General features: G+C 48.2%; 1 protein-coding gene across 1 annotated transcript in view; it reads right to left on the reverse strand.

Moving 5' to 3' along the window:
* Positions 1-19,806, reverse strand: part of pdia5 (protein disulfide isomerase family A, member 5) — a 97,319-nt gene that overhangs the window by 43,962 nt on the left and 33,551 nt on the right. Inside the window, exons 4-6 of the mRNA XM_039755223.1 lie at positions 15,150-15,233; positions 11,964-12,009; positions 10,902-10,994 (exon numbers count right to left, since the gene is read on the reverse strand). Coding sequence (XP_039611157.1) covers positions 10,902-10,994; positions 11,964-12,009; positions 15,150-15,233 — 223 coding nt within the window. The remainder of the gene's footprint in view (positions 1-10,901; positions 10,995-11,963; positions 12,010-15,149; positions 15,234-19,806) is intronic.

A 19,806-nucleotide genomic window follows, 5' to 3' on the forward strand; every position in this document is an offset into this window, starting at 1 on the left:
GGGGTAAACCCCAATGCACAGGCTCCAGTGGGGGCAATAAGTATGCCCACACCTGCTCGGCGCCTCTCACGGGGGGCAACTCCAGAGTGGTAGAGAGTCCAGCCCCTCTCAAGGAGATTGGTTCCAGAGTCCAAGCTGTGCGTCGAGGTGAGTCCGACTATATCTAGCCGGAACCTCTTGACTTCGCGCACTAGCTCAGGCTCCTTCCCCTTCAGAGAGGTGACATTCCACGTCCCAAGAGCCAGTTTCTGTAGCCGAGGATCAGACCGCCAAGGTCCCGCCGCCGCCACCACCCAACTCACATTGCACCCAACCTCCTTGGCCCCTCCCATAGGTGGTGAGCCCATGGGGAGGAGGACCCGTTACCTCTTGGGCTGTGCCCGGCCGAGCCCCATGGGTGCAGGCCCGGCCACCAGGCGCTCGCCATCGAGCCCCACCTCCAGGCCTGGCTCCAGAGACAACAACTAAAGAGCTTTTATGCTGCAATGGAAGTTCATGAAGCCTTGAAAGCTGAGGCAGACAATTCCTGCAGGTGTCCCAGTGTTTGTCAATTACTTATGAGCCCTCCATCCTTATAAAGGCGCTGTTGGAGTCATTTGGACAACACGGCTATCATAATACTGAGAAAAGGGCAAATGTCGAGAAAGACAGAGACACCATTCTAACCGCTACACACGGAGGGTCTGACTGCAAAGAAATCCAAGATGTGTTCTTCACCTTTGAAAGGAACTTGGAAACTGGAGGAAACGCTGACAAGGAAAGGTCTGGCAGACCCAAAGTCTCAACAAAAATCAGAAGACAAGTTTCTGAGCGTCAAGAGCTTGTGTGATGTGATGGGCACCTCACTGGACGGCAGCTTCAAGCACAGCTTAACATGGGCTTCAGTAATTCTAAATGGCAGAGGTCGGGAACAACCCCAACTCTTTCAAGATCTGACTTGCCGGTCAAACTGAGCAAATCGAGGTGGAGAAGAGCCTTGATGAGAGAGGAGAGCCTGATGGTCACTCTGGTTGAGCTCCAGACATCCTGTACGGAGATGGGTGAAACGCCTAGGACGACGGCCATCACTGACCGGGGTATTCTGACAGAGACACGAAATGGAAGCCTCTCCTCGTTAAAAGGCACATGAAAGTCCACCTAAAGGGCTCTCACGCGGTGGTCTGACGAAGCCAACATTGAACTGCTTGGCCTCAAATCTAAGGGTTATATCAGGAGGCAACCAGGCGGTGCTCATCACTCTGGGCAATGGCACTCCACTGGCGAAGGAATCAGGGACTGGGAGACCAGACATGGCTGAGGCAAAGCTGAGCGGAGCAAAGAGCAGAGAAATACTTAAAAAAGACGCTCTGCAGAGTACCCCGGACCCCCAACTAACGGGAATGTCAGCAGGTCTCACTCGGTCTGCGCATGATGATGCTGTCCCACCGTGAAGCATCCCTGTTCATTGGACCCTGGTTTAACTTAAACTACCCATAAGCCACTGCACCTGTCCTGTATCACATCTTTCATATCGCCTTTCCTTTTTGATTTACCTTTGACCATCTGTCTTTATTGTGATGAGGTGGGTACAATGGGGGGTGTGTGACCGAGAGAGAGAGAGAGACAGAATGCCCAGATCAACTGCATTCGAGTGGCAGATACAAAGCGTGTCTATGTGCAAAATTAATTTTTATTCCGTAAAAATTATATTCCAATAAAATTATGTTTCAATATATTCCGTAAAAATGATGTCGGACAAAGCACATTGCCATGAAAACATATTTGCCCCTTTCCTGATTTCCTCTATTGTTGCTTATTCACAAGACTTAATGGTTTCTGATCTCCAAAAAAGTTTGAATAATACAAGAGAGAACCTGAGTAAACACAATCCTCTGTTTTTAAAAGGATTACTCAATTTACTGAAGAAAAAAACCTTCACCAACTCCCAATGGGGAGAAAACGCCAACTGGGCACAGAATTTGACACCACTGACATCACATGTGTGAAGCAGCAGTAGTGCCAGCCCCGAGGGGCACCTTGGCACCCTCTCAGAGCCCAAGTATTAACTAGACGTCGATGTTCTACCATCGGTAAGACAAAGCCAAAGATTTGAAAGTTCGCTGCATTCTGATGGGAGTTCAGACGGACCCCCTTACTGCCCGCTCACGCAGTCACCCTTTTATCTTGAGGCGTGTAGCACACGAATGGCACTTTATAAAATAACAAGCGTCTGCCTCACTGGGTGTTCAGCAGGCCGATGCAATTCCTCTCTCATTGCAAACGAGCGTTTACTGGGAACGATCAGCGATTTAATAAGCCAAAGCTTTTAGTTGGTAATTTAAATAATTCTGTGAGACGACTGCAGCTGATGGTTATGACACAATGTGCCAGGACAGTGGGGGCCTAATGAGCGTAGCAAGACGTATCTGAAGCAGCTCAAGGCAAATCACAGAGCGGTGGACCTGCATACTGCCATTCAGCTGCCCACAAGTCATAATCTGCGTTTACAAATCAGTCGCGCACTTGAAGAACTGGCGGCATGACATGGCAAAGGGTGCCCTCTTATGTGCCATTAGTCCAGAAGCCCTTCAACTGGTCCCACGTGGATGAAGACAGCTGAGCCCAGGGCTGTCCTGGACCTCTGCATTCTGCCAGTAAAGGGAAACTCCACAAAAATCGTATATTATATATATATATATATATATATATATACTTTGTCACAGGTGGCTGGGGGGCGACCCGGCCTGGACGCCTCAGAGGAGGGCTTGCGCCTCCCCCAGACCACGTGGGGGCGACCACCCTGGTGCCTATGGGGACCTGCTTTGAAGATCAACCCTGTAGGGGCCCGTGGTCACCACCAGGGGGTGCCCCAATGGCTTGGGAGCCCTGGACGTCCTCAAAACTTCCGCCACACCCGAAGTGCTGAGGGGGAAAGGATCGGGAACACCTGGAGTGCTTCCGGGTGCACAGCTGGCACTTCTGCCACACTGGGGAGTGCCGGCGGAAGGTTGTCAGGAGGCACCTGGAGCACATCGGAGTGATTATAAAAGGGGCCGCCTCCCTCCGTTCGTTCGTTGGCTTGAGTCAGGAGCGAAGAAGGATGGAGCTCGGGAGGAGAGGAAGGAGGCGGCCTGAAGGACGAAGGCATTATTGAGAGGCCTGGACTTTGGGGGGTTTGTGCACTTGAGTAGAATCTATATATATAATTCACTAAGGCAAGACAACCATGGAAAGCACACCGGAAGGGGAGTGGATTCACTGAGCCGACGACAAGACAGACACCTATGGTGCACGCAGGAAGGAGCCACGCCCACCAACTCCAAGACCATTGGATACGCTGATAACTCGCAGAGCCACGCCCACCAACTCGGACGCGACGACACAGAAGAAACGGCGTCATTTATATTCGTCTGTCGTAGAGGGGTATCCCATGGGATCTTTAAAACTCAGGTTAAAACACAATGAAGTAAGCAGTCTTTAAAAACCGAGTTTTCGGCTACGACGCACGACCGCGTGCACCATAGAAAACTGTTTTACACGCTACATACAGCAATTCGCATTCGCGACAAACATGTGTCTTCTTAGATGCTCCTGCAGAAATACGGAAGACGTTTCCCTGCCCACTAACACTCCTTTTTCACCGGCCCGCGTCTGCCCTCGCTCTCTAGACATTCACACTGCCTGCCCATGTGCCCGGACGCAAAAACTCACCGACCACCCAGTTAGCCCCTTTCGTCTGTGCTAGGAGTCCACACGCACGTCTAAGCCACGTTGACTTTTCATTATTCTTTTCGATTTCGACACCCGACCGCGTCCACCATGAAAAACCATGCGAAAGGAACAACGAAGCCCCGCCCAGAAACTCTACCCCTCCTCAGACCACTGCCCGCCAAATCAAACAGCTCATCAAACACATACTCACTCGCTTTGGTCTGTGCGGCGGTCCAAACCCAGCTCTGCGCCACCTTGACTATTCTTTTGCCCTCCATGGCTACCGCTTCAAATGTATTTCATGGAAACAACACTTCTTTCAATGTTATAGAAATTCCTGCTTCAGGTAACTGTTTGTTTCTGTCAGTCGGGTTTTTTTGGAGAAATGTCATTGACGAAACTGTTGCTCTCAAACTTGGTAACATGGCTGTTAGCTTTGTTTGGAAACATTGGGATAACTTCGGTGACGTGGTGTCCGTTGTTCTTGTTATACAGTCTGCTCAACAATACGCTGATTACATGAATACGTCCGAGTCTATGGTGGCGAGGCAGAAATTGTGGATAATGTCCCGAATCGTTCCAGCTACTATCAGCATTTACTTTCAAGAACGTCCTCATGCCTCACCTCGAGTTTACAATCTCTTCATATTCCTGCTCTTTAGCGGTCCTTTGGATCATGGGCATTACGAGGTTCTCATGCCTCTCAAATACCCACGTGATAACCTTCTGGCGACATCTTTTGACTCTGTCGGTATGTGCACACCCACTTGCTCGCCACACTAACGTGACGTCACCTGCCCGCTCTCCTCTTCCTGAAAATCATTTAAAGACACCCTCCCCTGAACACACGCATTCCACACACGACTTTCAATGCACCTTTTGTTCCACAAGCTTCAGAGTGCGCAGATATCTGAATGCACATTTGAAAAAACACAACACAAACCGAATGATGCAATGTGGACATTGCCAACAATGCTTCGAGACAACTCGCGCTCTCAAAAAACACGAACTCATTCCACTCTCACCTTCAATTGCACATTTTGTAACGAGGACTTCACGGGTGAGATGGATCTCCACAACCATATGCAGATCCATTCAACGCAAACATTTGTATGCAAAATTTGCGACAAACCCTTTCACGCACGCAGATACCTTACTAACCATCTCAAAACACACTTCCTGATGAATTCTTTTCAGTGTCAGCGCTGCCCCAAAACCTTCACACGCCAGTAATACCCTCCAAGCACATTTACACACCCACTCCACTGAGCAAACGCATTCCAAACAGATCTTTGACTGCACGATTTGTTCAAAAACGTTCCGAGTGCAGAGATTTCTCAACATACATTTAAGAACACGCTCCACTGATCGAATCATGCAATGTGAACACTGGCAGCAATGCTTCGACACAACTCATTGCAATTCCCTTCAGTGTCAACACAGCACTAAATTGTTCATGCACAAACATCGCATTCACTTTTCTGCAGCTTTTCAAGAAGATACCGCCATTCACGTCCAAGAACATAACATTGGCCTACCTACCTACCGCACTATGTGCTTCTTGCAATGCTCTTCATTGGCCAGCAGAGGTCAACAAATCTGGATATTACACTAAGTGTTGTCACGCCGGCCAGGTGTCTTTACCACCGCTATCCAAGCCCCCTCTTTTATTTGAAGACCTCTTGACTGGCAAGAACCCGCTGTCCCGAAATTACTGTGATCATATCAGGGAATACAACTCTGCTTTAACTTTCACGTCAATGGGCGCACACATCGCTCAACCATCTGGACAAGGACCGTATGCTTTCAGAATCCACGGTCAAATTTATCACCAGGTCTCTCCTTTATATTACAATCCTGCCACGTCACCACAATACGGTCATCTATATATCTTCGATTCTGCTGAGACTACCACTCACCGTTTGCAAAAGAAATGTGACAGCGCTTGCAGTGAGATTTTGTTGCTTCAACTAGACAACATGATACGCCAGGTTACTCCCTTGGCAGAGTCTTACATGCAAATGCATGACATTATCACTCACGGTGACCCTGTTACTGCTGTACGAATGGTGTTCATGGAAAATCCAGGTCTGGATATGAGAACATATAACGCCCCGTCCTGTCAAACTGATGTTGCTGCTTTGTAGGTGAAGACGGGGAACCTCCTGCACAACGCGACATTTGCATATATCTAAGGGGAGATGCTTGCAAGCGTATCTCTGTTCTCCATATGAACTGTGACCCCATGGTTTTTCCACTGCTATTCTCTTTCGGAGATCCAGGCTGGCACATACAATCAACCCATGTTGAGTAAAAGCGAACCGCGAAAAGAACGCGAGTCCCACAGCTCCAATTTTATGCTTTCAGGCTTGCCATGAGATCTTCATTTAGTGTCTTGCATTCCAGTGGCAAACTCTTCCAGCAATACATCGCCGACGCATCAGTCAGAACAGAAGGCGCGCGTCGACATTACCTTCGCTCACATTAACAAGATTGGTCCGCCAGTTTTCAGTCACGGACGATTGTGTGTTGGTTCGTTCCGTGCATCGTTACAATGTTGCTTTTCTTGCTGATTTATTACATTACCGATTTTTCAAATGTTAATTTTCTCCCTGTGCTTAAAAATCATTTAAAAACCGGCCTGATTATGCGGTAGGGTACGCCGCGGGTTAGCTAGTATAATAAATGTGTTGTGGGTGTCGTAAACATGTCTGCCTGTCTGTGTACGGGCTGGCTACCACAATATATATATATATATTTTTATCCTACATTGTTTGTGGTGATGGCATCCATGGAGAACAGAGATCCTGAAATGACCCGCTACAATGGACGAGAATGGGGGGTCCAACTTCAACAGCAGCAAACAGCAGTCATGGAAGAACCTCAATTACTTGTTTTATGTGATCCGCATCCATTGGTACGCCAACAACGTCTCAAACACATGGATTTGGGTGAAAACAGTATTAAAGCCCAACACCAACGTCCCGGGGCAATAAACACATCAGTCAGCAGACCGATGCTCAAAAAGCCGCAGTCAGACGCACGCCCGCTTCAAATGTCTGCCTTCTCTCTGAACTACTTGAAAAAGCGGCCGCCGCTCAGCTGTAGTCCCACCTCACAGTCGTTTGTCTTGAAATGATTCTTCCGTTTTCGTGGACCAAGTAACAACTCAACTTCTCTGAATGGTCGGACTGGAAATTCATGAGAGGGCACTGAAGTGGGAAAGTGAAAGGTCACAAGTTGGCGCTCAGGTGACCCAGCAAGCACATGAAGGGGGGCCTCAGCTGGCCATCAGTGGCTCACTTGGCATCTCTGCGTTATTCGGCTGCTGGTTAACAATGAAGGCAAGTCAACTAAAATGGCAGCGTGGCATCGTAACAGGTGACGAATGAAGCAGGTGGCTGCCACTGCAGCCCTCCAAGAACCGAGTTTGCCACCCCTGCTTTGGGCCGTCTAGCATTTCGCCCAAAATGTGTCTGATCATCTTGGGCGCCAACAACTAAGCGTAACAGTAGTTTCTGTGGCAATGTGTGGATAAGCACAGCTGGCACTGCACAGTTGGCACCAACAGCCTTTGACAATATTTCTGTGCGATGCTAACACGAGACAGCTTGGGATGCAGCTGGAGCTCTGACAGGGTCCTTATGGGTAACGAGACCTAAATCGTACCGCCACTCGGTGAACAATGCTGTCACAGCTTGGCGGGCACAGCAGCCGTCATGTCATACACAATAGCCAGCAGTCATGGCGATCCAGGAAGGTAAGTGACAAAGAGAGCACTAAGGTAGAGACGAGACATCGTCAATGACAAGACTTGTGACGAGGGACGTCTCGCAGACCGGCAAAGCCGCAGGAACAAACTCTGTGCTCCCGAGATGCCCGATTTCAAAGACACTCTTTAACCTTTAGTATTACATGAGGAAAGACAAACCTGGTGCCAATGTCCCCATTAGTAGGGGGCTCGGCGGTACGCTAATGGCCAGGCTATGGCGGTCTGATCATTTACAGTGGATATCAGTTTAATTATCCTCCACACACAGTCAGTATGACAAGTAATGGCACCTTCTATTAGGCAGGCCGTGTAATTAGAGACAGCAGACTGGAAGTCACTAAAGGCCACCGATTCACAGGCGGGGGACGGCGAGTCAATCAGCTCACCTCTAATTTTATTAACACACACCTCATGAAATTGGCTTGAATTGTGCGTGCGTGCCAAGTGTTTCAAGGCGGTGATCCCAATGAGTGGCCAAGAGAGGACAGCGAGTGTCACATGGTGTTGACGTACTTCGGCCACTTGTAAGTGAGATAAAGCACGTGGCGTGAAGGTGAGCCCGCCACCAACCCTTCAAGATGAAGGCCTTTTCATTTTTCAGAGCCCATTAGCAGCTGCCGGCTCTCATTCATTCACTGCTTCCCTCTGCTGTTTCTTCATTTTCAATTTTTTCACATAATTTCTGTTTTATGACTAAACATTTATAGGCCGCGTCTCCAAATGGGTGTTGATTCTGCATGTTCTGTGGGCGGAACCCTAGGAGGCGGGGTCCCGTGACATCACTGCTGCTGGCCCCTCCCTCTGGCTATATATGGAGTCAGATAGTGAAACTCAACGGCGGATCATCAAGATGCCTTTCTTGTTCTGGGGTTCTGATTTACTCGATTTGTGCCACATTGGCGTTTCCACCTACCATATATACACACACATGCAGCGTATACAAAACTTTAAGAGTCAATTCAAAAAATGTCAAATTGTATTGAGAAGAATTTATATCGACAGCTTTCAGATCCGAAGGCCTCTTGATACACGATATTTGTGGTTTTGCTATCAGGGGCGAGAAAGCAGCTGTGATCTCTTTGCCAAAAATGTGAAAAGTTGGCAAGGCAGGAAAGATCCAATGTATCTGATCATGTTCAGCTCTGAGGGGACGGCGGTCCCCCATGTGGCCGTGATATCTCTGCCAATGAGCAGCTACCTTCTAAAACACACATGGAGCTGTGGTCTCTCACTCTCAAAAACGTCAAACGTTACTCCTTAACACTCTGTAGATGATGACGTCTGCTAGCTAAGCAGAGGCAGGGTGCGCTCCAACACGTGGCGACAGGTAGAGCGACTCGAACGCAGGCTGGCCCTGCCCAGCTCCCTACTCCTGGCATCACACTTCCCCCCTCCCCTCTCGATTTGTGCTTATTAATCGCTGCTGCAAGCCGAACTCTGATTCTTAGCAAAACAAACTGAAATATTCAAGCAAATTCTAGAAAAAAACCCGATCTAAATCCGTTAAGTTGTTCTCTTGTGAAAAGCGAAGAGACAGACGTTGGACTTTATAGATTACTAGTTGTCCCCCGTGCCTTCGCCAGCGTATTAGTAAAACAGGACAGCGAGAAGGGCCCTGCCCGGCTCCCCACTCCTGACGTCACGCGGCCCGCAGCCTCAGCCTTGGATTAGCGTGAACATATCGCTCCCGCAAGCGAACTATGATTCTTAGTGTGATGCCAGGAGTCGCAAAATCAACCGGAATGTTCAAGCAAATTACAGAAAAAAAACGATCTAAATCCATGAAGCAATTCTCTCATTCGCTAGCTAAGCAGAGGTAAGATACACCTCGAGGCTGGCATGTGAGTGAGGAGGGCCCTGCCTCCCTCTGCCCGCTGCGGGTCTCTCAGATTCGCACGAATAAATCGCTACCGCAACTGAACTATCATACCTAGCGTGATGAGAGAAGTCGCAAAATTTATCAGAACGTTCAGGCAAATTATAGAAAAAAACCCAATCTAAATCCGTTAAGTAGTTTTAGATTTTATATATATATATATATATATATAGATGTTAGGGGCAGCCTGCACAACACCCCTCAGCTTTGAAGCTTGCTCTTCATCTCAGTCGAGATGCCACGATGCTTGTAACATCACCTCTCAAATGGTCAGGTGCGCCACCTCTGCCATGGCTGACGGGAGGACAGCAGCATGGCCACAAACACAACTTCGTGAAGCACACTGCACAGGTCACGATGACTGTCACCACCAGGATACTGGCACACATCGACACGGCTGAAAGGACCACAGCAACGAGCAATTCTCTAATCTACATGGTGACAATAACAGGAACAGCTGTGACATACAACTCTCTAATCGCACCGTGCAGCGATCGACAAAGTGACACGGCTGGGTGAACAACGGCGACAAACAATAGGAAAGCGCAGCGACCAACAGTGACAAGGCAGGAAGAGGAGCGGTCCCGGCCCGGAGATCCACAAGGTTCCTAGTTTGTATATTAAATGTCTCACGTGCATAGCTAATCAGCAGCTCTCATCAGCAATGCCAGGCTAAAGTCGGGAGTCACCAGCCTGAGACTGAAGGGGCACCTCTTGTATAAGTGGGCCAATTGTTCTGCAGCTTTGAGGCCCTGAAACTAAAGGCTTGACTTCCCCGTTATTTTATGAATCCTTCAGTAGGCCAGCACTTTGAGCCCTTCATGTGCGCTCTTGGTTTGTAAGTCACGGTAAGTTCAGATAAGCTAGCACGGCCTCTAAGGAGGACGATTGTGAAATCTGCCTTTGGCTGAACTGGAGTGGCTCCTCTTCATGAGGCACAGTTTGTGTGTTTTGAGCTTACTGCGCCAGTTCCTCCTTTTTAGGCCTGTGGGCAGCAGTTGGGGGCTGGCTGACTTGGGTGACCTTCTGAACAGGCTATTGTGGTCCCTGAGCTGCTTTGTGTGCCCTTGGTAGGCCTAACACCCTTTCGCCATGTCTGAGACCCCAACCCCCCCACCCCTTCCTCATAAGGACTTTCACAACAAATGGAGACCCCACGTCCATCAGGTCTGTTTTGGTGCTTCTGTGTTAGTAGGGCTTGCAGGCTCCTTGATTCTGTGAGGTTAACTCAAGGATTATCTGCACGCTTCTGATCATTCTGTCTGGGCTGGCTGCTGCCACAGCGGTCCAAACTGGGCACTACAACACAGCCTGGCACTGATCTGAGGGTCACAATCATCTAAGGGGACAACAGCAAGAGAGCCTGAATGTCCAAGGATGAGAACAAAAGAGGATCAAAGCAGACCGGAATACACAAACACGCCAATCCCACCACAGTTGTCAATCCCCCATTATTAGCGTGTGCCAATCAGCAAGTTAGAATTTAGTGACGTGCAAAGAGCTGATTGGCACTTCGCTCTGGTAGAGCAGGCCGCCGCCCATCCTTATTTTTTGGGGACTTACCCTTTCACTTTCAATGTGGGTGATGTCCTTGGCTTCGGGATTTTCTTCCCATAGTGGAGCTCCTGTTGGGTCCTTCAAGAACGCCACTATAGACTGCAGATTTCAAAAACAAAAAGAACGTCAACCAACCAGTTAATAAGAAATAAAAAGCAACTTTAGCCAAAAAGAGTTCAGCTTATTACATCGTAAATCAAAACTCGGTTTTTATGACAGACGGGAGCCTTTAAGGGGTCACTACTTTTATGGTCGGCCCTTAAACCAAACCCCACTGGCAGTTCAACTTGGGGGGGTTTAGCACTTCAGGCAGATTCTTGGTGGAGGCCTTCCAGGGCTGCCACTCCAGAGTTTACCCATGCCATGGAAGATGGCACTAAGGCTTGACGAGCCAACTCAAGCTGGTGACAATAAGACATGGCGGGCTCTGTCATAACCTTGTGGCACTGGGGTCACCTGCAAGGCTCTGGTAAGGTGAACCCACCGAGCCGAACACCTGTTAACACAGACTGCAGAGCGGATACAAGTCTCTGACCGCACTTCATGGTGGCCCAGCTTTTGGTGTGTGTGTGTGTTTGAGAGGGGGGCTGCTGTTTGTTATAATACAATCAGATTTATTTATTTATTTATATATGGAGCTTCTGTGAAGCATAAAATGTACCCGCTGGGGACAAATAAAGTTCAAGCTGCCTACCTGCCCATGTAATGAGCTACTAACTGGCACAACCGTTCCATTTTCAGTGGTCTCCTTCAGCTGTACTTTGATGTTGGGGGTGAAACTCGACCACAGGGACCGCCGAGGGTCTTTCTCTCAGTTCACCTCCATTTTTATTACGATGCCCAACTGTTTTCAAGCTCTGCTTGCTGGGAAATGAGCACCAAAATAAATGGAGGAGCGGACGGAGGTGCAGTTCAGGCCACTAATGATGTGAGACCTGTGACCGTGTTTGGTTTGGAATGGAGACTTCAATTGAAAAGAATCGTCAAGTCAAACCCCAGCCTTTATCAGCCTTTAAAACCTGACCCAGCGCCAAATCGCCTGCCATTCCACCTTACGCCCGCCTTTACCTTAAAGGTTTCCGGTCGGTTGTATTCAGTGTTGAAGTTACCATCCCTGTGAAAGAAACAAACGTGGAAGTGAGTTAGTGAATAAGAAATAAAGAGCCGACTCACAAAAAACGAGCTGTCGAAAACATCACTTGTCAGGCAAAAGGGAGAAAAAAATAAAATAAAAATAAAAGACGTTAAAAACGCGGCGAGAAAGGCTTGAGGAAGCAAAACCTTCCAGCAGGGGTGCGTCAGTAACATCTCAGTCGCACATTCAACTGCTTCACAGCAACTCCTTGTCCACTTAAGACCACCCATCCATGACGAGGCAGGACCCCCCTTTCGCCTCTTGAATTCTTCTCCTTCATGGACTCTACCAGGAATGCTGGTCCATCATGCAGACCCCTGCAGATACGCTGGCTTTGGCACCTCAGAGGTGTGACGGTAATGTTTATATGGAATGAGACGGGCACAGTGTGTGGGTGGGCACACTGCTGGTTTAAACGCCAAGAACACAGACTTGTGGGGAGAGGAACTTTTTCATAAGTGGGTTCAGTTAAAGGTGGCGTCCATCAGGAGTCACTGCTGCTCTTTTTGGTAGGAATATCTCAACATCTCCATATATCTATGCATATAAAAAATAATAATAATAAAACAGGCTGGTCAAGTCTGATAAGGACCCCAAATTGGTGTGGGGGGGTGGCAGATATCAAAGAATATGCCAAATCGTTACTGAGGGGTCTGCACCCAATACAGAAGGTGGCAGATGAAATTAAATGTAAGTAAACACAAAATGTCACATGTAAGGAGTAACAACGAGGGATTTGAATACACAGTGGTGGGAGTGTTGGGGGGCCGGCGTCTGAAACTTGGAAGTACCCCTTATGAGGAGGCCCTGGGAGTCGTAGTGGTCTGGTCATTATCTCCACTGAGACAGTGGCAATCAGGAAGGTTAACAGGACGTTAGCTTATATAGCGCCCTCAATGGAGGCTGAGCCTAATCTACAGCACACACTCGGGGGGGCTTCATCTGGACCGCTGTGTGCAGGTTTGGCCTCCATATTACAAATAAGACCAAGCAGCACCAGAGACAGAGCGACTATGGGTGATTCAGGGCAATGGAGAGTGGCTGAGGATGAAAGACGGGCGCAGCGGACATTACACGACTTTCCAGGGATCTGCAGTGTTAGACTCCGCCATTTACGTAACCTTAGTGAGTCGCCGTGGGCTCCTGCTGGGGCAGGAAAGATGACTTTTGGGTCAAAAGCAGACTAAAATTCATCAAGGAGGTCACATTAAGGATGCAGTGCTTTCTGGGATTGCTAATTTTAAAAGTGCTTGCACAGAGGTCTGCTAAGACAAGAATAGGACATTCGGTCAGCACATGGCTACGCTTGTGACAATTTAGTTCCTACTTCTGCAAGAAATTTTAGAGAAATGAGTATTGGCTCTGCTGCTGCAGATTTTACAGAAGTTCAGATTTTATTTTCCGTTTTCTTAAGTCATCTATAAAAAGAAAGTGCTTTTGATGAGAAACACTTGTCAGCCTGCCAGGGTTCCTTGATGGCGCTCTTCATTAATGCAGTTACATCAATTAACTCCATGCTGTTCCCACTGCTTTAAGGGTTAGGGTGACACCCTTACTGGTCATGTGGTGTGACATACCCTGCTGCTCCGCCCGAGCAGTCTGACTCCTGACGTCGCCATGAGTCGTGGGTGCGGGTGACGTGAGTGCTCAGCCAGAGGTCTGACACACGTAGACATAATGCAGCGATGGGGAATGTTTAGGGCCTCACAAACAGAAGGGAAGCTCGTCTGTCTGATATCTCGTGTTTTACAAGCCGTAAGAGAATGGAGAACAGGGCAAAGACTGGGGCTGAACTCGCCGTACCTGAGAACCCCCCTCCCTGCGGGCACCGGCTCCGTCAGGGGGCACGTTAGCGGTGGGCGGGCAGGGCAATGAAAACATGCCGGAAAGTCGACACATAACGATTTATTAGTCGTGGAATCGGACCTCCTCAGGTGGCAAGATCAGTGATTGCAGTTCTCAGATTTGACATCCCCTCTGACTAGAAGTCATTTGATGTGACAATGACTTAGAGGTGACCCAATTGAGATGTTTAATCACAAAACAAACCCCAGTGACCATGTGTGGTGGACAGTAGGACTTCAGGGACTTTGTCCAAAATGACATTGAGTCAAGTTTTCAAACTAGGGGACTAGGTGGGCTGGCTGGGCAGAAAGGCCTGTTCTCATCAAGACTCCTCTAACATTCTCAATGAAGAGGTCTAATGTGTGCCAACCAGCACCAGCCTGTACCACTGACACAAGGCCTGCTGCAGTTGATGCCAAACTCTCAAGCCACCATCTGCATGTTGCAGTGAAAACCATAGCTTCTCTCAGGTGGCATTCTTGCAATCTTCAGATGACTAACTTTGGTGGTCCAATGCTCACTGCTACCCTACGGACAGGACTGGACCCTGGAGTGGCCCTTTGCTCTATTCACGGTAGTGGTAGAGGTACGATTACGGGCAGAGTGTACAATGACGCTCTTACTGGCTGGGCAAAGGCCCTGGATGAATTGTGCCAATGGGATATTTCAGTCTTTTTATTTTGAATAAAAATACAAAAACCCCAAAATCCTGTTTTCGCTTGTCATTCTGGGGTACGGACTGTGACTTGACGAGGGGTAAGAAATGAAGTGAAAGGATTTCAGCACAAAGCTGCAGTGTAACAAAACGTGAACAAAGTGGAGGGTCCGCAGCGTTTCTCAAGCAGCTGCATTGCTTCGGTTTTGTTCACCCAATGGTGACGCAGTCTTTGGTCGCGTCAGCAGACATTGTGTGCGTGTGGCCGACTCCTGCCCAGGGCTCCTATCTGGGGGCTTCACCAGGTGCACGTTTGGATTGCTGCAGGCGGGCTCTCTATGGCTGTCATCTGTCAGGCGATGATGATGATGATGTCGGGGGTATCACCAGAATCTGATCGAGACAGAGCTGGCACCAGCATGCCAGAGCATGACTGATTTAAAGGCGTGTGAACTTATCAATAGAGGGCCAGACACGAAGAGTGAGGCGACTTCAGGTGAGCGATGAAGAAGCCGTACAGTGAAAGGAAACAAAGAATCCGCTATGGCGGCACTGGCACCACCACCACCACCACCACCATGATCACCATACTGGTCTTTAGGCCCAGGGCTTCTCTTACTTGTAATGCAGCATCTCCACGCTGCCCTTTTTGGAGCTCGGGTCGACCTTCACCTTCTTGCATAACTTCCGGCCTTCAGAGTCTCTAGGAAGGGGGGAAAAAATGGAAAAAAAAATAAATTCATAATAAAAAAGAGAAAAGCAGGATAAGTAGGAAAGAAAACTCAGACATTTTTATTACACCATATGGAAAGGAAAAAAAAAAAAGCAAGCTTAGCGTTGAAGTGAAGCCAATAGGAACACAGAGGCCACACTGCGGCTAATTCTCATCTCCGTCCAATTCCCACAAGGGTACGTAATCCACTTGAATTTTAGGAGTTTCAAAGACTGATGAATTATGAACGAGTCCATTTTTATTTTATAAACTGCCACTCACGGCATGAAGAATCGCAAACAAGATTGTCAAACACAGAGAACGTGCGATAGAGCAATCAAGGCGACGGATACGAGGAGGAGCCCGCAGCATCAAAGCTCATTAACGGCAGTCACTGGTGGACGCAACAAATTCAGAAAGCCAAGGAAACAAAAATTAAAAAGCCGTCCCAGAAGATTCCTGTCATAATGGAAGAAAGTAATAACGTTAGAGAAAGCAAAGCCTTCCGAGCGCCGTGGGGCAGCCTTGGTGGTCTCCAGAGGGCACTCCTTTCATTACGAAACGCCTGTCGTGAAAGCAGCAGTGCCAGATGTGGGCGACATAACTCCATCGATTGGCGCCTTGGTGTCTTCATTTAACTGCTCAGGTGCTAATGAACTTGTGAAGGCAGGGCAGCCATCTGATGGAAACCGGTGAGAGGAAAACTAGGAAGCAGCATCTCTATATATCTCTATTTGTATAAAACCCAATTTCTGTCTGTCTGTCTGCTTTTCGCGAGAGAACGACATGACGGGTTCTGATCGGGTGTTTTTTCTATAATTTGCTTGAACCTTCCTGTTGATTTTGCGACTTCTCTCATCGCGCTAAGAATCAGAGTTCGCTTGCAGCAGCGATTTATTTACACGAAACTGAGAGACAGAGGCTGAAGGCCGAGGGGAGGCGGGGCCTCAGGAGTGGGAGTCGGCCTAGCTCTGCGTTTTGGGGTGTACCTTACCTCCGCTTAGCTAGCGATGCCTGTTTGTTTATTGAATTTTAAAATTTCTCCTGTTTCACTTCTACGTGGGCGGAGCCATGGGGGACGGTTAGTGTGTATATATATATAAAAAAAATCAAATGTCTGTCTGTCTGTCTGCTTTTCACGAGAGAACTACTTCACAGATTTAGATCTTTTTTTCTCTATAATTTCCTTGAACATTCCAGATGATTTTGTGACTTCTGTCATCACACTACGTATCAGAGTTCACTTCCATCACCGATTTATTTGTGCAAATCCAAGAGACACGCGGCGGGCTGAGGGGGGTGGGAAGTGGGACCCCTCCTTACTGACGTGCCAGCCTCTGGTTGAGTTGCTCTCCCACTCGCCACGTGTTGAAGCGCACCTCGCCCCAGCTTAGCTAGCGACACCTGTTTGTTCAGCAGACATTATCATCTAGAGCTTGTTAACGGTTGACGTTTTTGAGAGAGAGATCGATCAGAGCTACGTGTGTTTTAGAAGGTAGCTGCTGATTGGCAGAGATATCACGGCCACGTGGGGGACACACACACCATCAGATGCAGTGCCAATGTCTGACAATGGAGCGTACCCATCTTCCGCTTGGCCAGAATGACATTTTTTTTTTTTTTTATTGATTTTTAAAGTTTGTCCTGTTTTGCTACTATTAGGGCGGAGCTAGTTAAACATAAAATTATGTAAGTGAGACAAAGTGAAGCAGCAGCCGCCAGCGCCATAGGCAGGGGGGCCTTTGACCTGCAGATCTGAACTGTGAATGAGGGGATCCCGTGTGAAACCTGGAAACACAACATCCATCTGTCTGTCCCGTTGTGTGGAAGGAATCCCAGAAACCCCAAAAGTGTGCACAACACGACCAGATCTCGATGCCCGAATCGGAATGTGTGAGTAAAGCAAGTGTGACAAACAAGAGGAGACCAAGCAGTTCATCAGCGGGCCCCACACCTCACATACCTTCTAAAGGTCCTCAGGGTCTCCACTTGCTGGTCTGTTTCAGATTCCCAGGATACAGCAGAGTTAGGTTTAGGGTTAGGGTTACTAATCCCAGCAACCTTTTTTACGGGGTCTCACTCTTCTTATGGCAGACTTTGTCATACATGGCAAATACGCAGTTAGAAGTACAGATGGGAAATGACTGATTCCATTTGCAACATCTCATAAATCAAAAAGTTTCACTTCTTTCAGCCAGGGGCCTTGTTGCTAAAGAAGAAGCAGAACTTGAGGACCACCTGCCCAAATCTCAACAATCTGATGTGGGTCAGCGTGGAACGACAGAGAGTTGCTCTAAAGCACTAAAGAATATTTTTATACAATTTTCAACAAGCCACAAACTGTGGACCACCTGTGGACCATCTAGCATTAACATTGTTCTTTTTTACAGTAGCCCCCTTTTCTTAAGGCCTCCTTACCTCAGAAACTAAACTTAGGAACACTCAGAGTAACATGAAAGATGTCTGCAATTGGGCCTGGCAGAATTACTGGACTCCAGTGGCGCCCCAACTGGCAGAAATGTCAGCAGGACAACAAAGGATGGAAGAATGGATGGCACCTAAAAACCTCTCCATCCCGAGGATCAAGCAAGCAGGGACACTCGGACTTCTCCGTGGAGCTAATGGTGGGTCACGCCATGACGCACTGCAGCCCACTCTGCGGTCTGCTATCGAGACGAACGGCAGTGGCGAGGGGATTGAATCAATCACCGTTCAACTGCATGTCTGCCTGATCATACTTCATTGCATGTTTTACAAATTAAACAACATAAAATTTGCAGCGGCACACAATTGCTCTCTAAACATGTCAAGAATTACGGATGGCAGGGAAAGAGCGCCACTCAAGTGAATTTATCATTCAACATAAATCAGCAGTATTGACATTTCTCTTTGAAAAATGGAGATGGCAAATGTTTTAAAGAGATTAAATAAATGCGAATTTGACTTACAAAATAAAGAACAGAAATGTGAAACACGCATAGACTTTACGACAGCAAAAATGCTCCCAAAATTTACAAAAAAGGGCCAGCATTACATTTATAAATTACAGACCTCCGCCAAATGCCTCCCGTCTGGTCTCAGTGCCAAGGCAGGCCACTCGTGGCAGGATGTTCTGCGAGACTGGTGGGGGGTTGCACATCAAAGAGAACATTCTGGACTGTCTGGAAGAGCTGCCACAAGTGGTCCACAGAGGGCGCCAGAGTCCTTGTGCTTCATGCCATCCTGGCACACAACATACCAGCTACAACACCAGAGTTGTGTGCATTTAACACGGCCGATGAGCAACACTTAGGACCCCTCGTCCACAAGTCTGCCCAAGCTGGCCCCTCTCTGGTAATTCAGCCGATTCTCCATTGTCTGCCCGTCCCATCATCCGCAGATTTAACCATCTTAGCGATTTTATTTGCATGCAGATCACTTATGAATATTAAGACCCCTGCTGGACACCACCTTAACTTAACTCAATTATGGTGTTTAAGCTTGTCATGTGCTCCCCACCACACCTGGACCACCCCCTCCATTAGTTTGGCCACTGAGCTTCTCTTCAGTCTTTCAGTACAGATTTGATCAAAATAAAACTCACTGGCGTCCCCCCACCACTGAAGGCCTAAACCCCAACAGTAGTGAGACACCGTTGTTGAAGCCAAAGACTTTCAGACTCCACGCATGCCCAGTGTGAAGGGTCTCTCCTTTGGTCCACAGGTGGTCAAGTCGCAGTATTCGCTACCACATACACACACACACACACACTCATTTCAGCCTTCAGTTACCGGGGCCGATTTCCGGGGGTTTCCATCCACTTTTCCTTCCAATAAAAAGACAGGACACTCTGACAAAACCGTACCAAGACCACCTTAGCTATCATTCTGAACTCGCTGCCAGCGGGACTCCTCGTGGTCAATGTAACCTGCGGCCGTCCTCAGTCGGTGACATGGACGGCTGTGGTGTCACTTCAGGCTCAGGTGTCTTCTTTTGATTGTCTTCTTTCCTTCGTCTCCCAGGGGTCTTGTTTAGTTTATTATGATGATGGCACGTTAGTCATATTCGGAGTAGCTCTTTATTTTATGTTGGGGCCTGCTGATTCTCTGGGACTGCCACCTCAGTATGTTGGGTGACACTTCAGCTCCTGTCGTCATTTGGGTTTCCTTCTGCGTTTGTGTGTCTCGTCTCATTGTGGAGCTCATCGTCGACCACAAGTTTGATGTCCAGGCTTCGAATTTCGTTCTTCTCGCTGGTTTTTGATTAGTGGATTCTGGACTTCAAGAAAAAAAATGAAGTCTGCCTTATTCAGGCAAATCGTTCTTGGCTCCCTCTTTTGTCACATTTCCCTTATTTTGTGGTTTGTTTTGGGGGTCTTCCATATTTTTTCTTCTGAATTTCCAGCTTAGTCCAATTTGGACGTGCAGGCTATGAAGGCCGCGACTCGGTTTGGGGGGCCGGCACCTTTTGATTGTAAGCTTTACTGAGGGTCCAGAAGGGCCGAGCAATCCAGAGCAGCTGGCAGCCTGCTGTCGTATTACAGAAGAGAGTGGAGAGCAGCAGACAAGAAGCTGAATTAAGCAGC

Source organism: Polypterus senegalus, chromosome 6, assembly GCF_016835505.1.
Source record: "Polypterus senegalus isolate Bchr_013 chromosome 6, ASM1683550v1, whole genome shotgun sequence".
NCBI lineage: Eukaryota > Metazoa > Chordata > Cladistia > Polypteriformes > Polypteridae > Polypterus > Polypterus senegalus.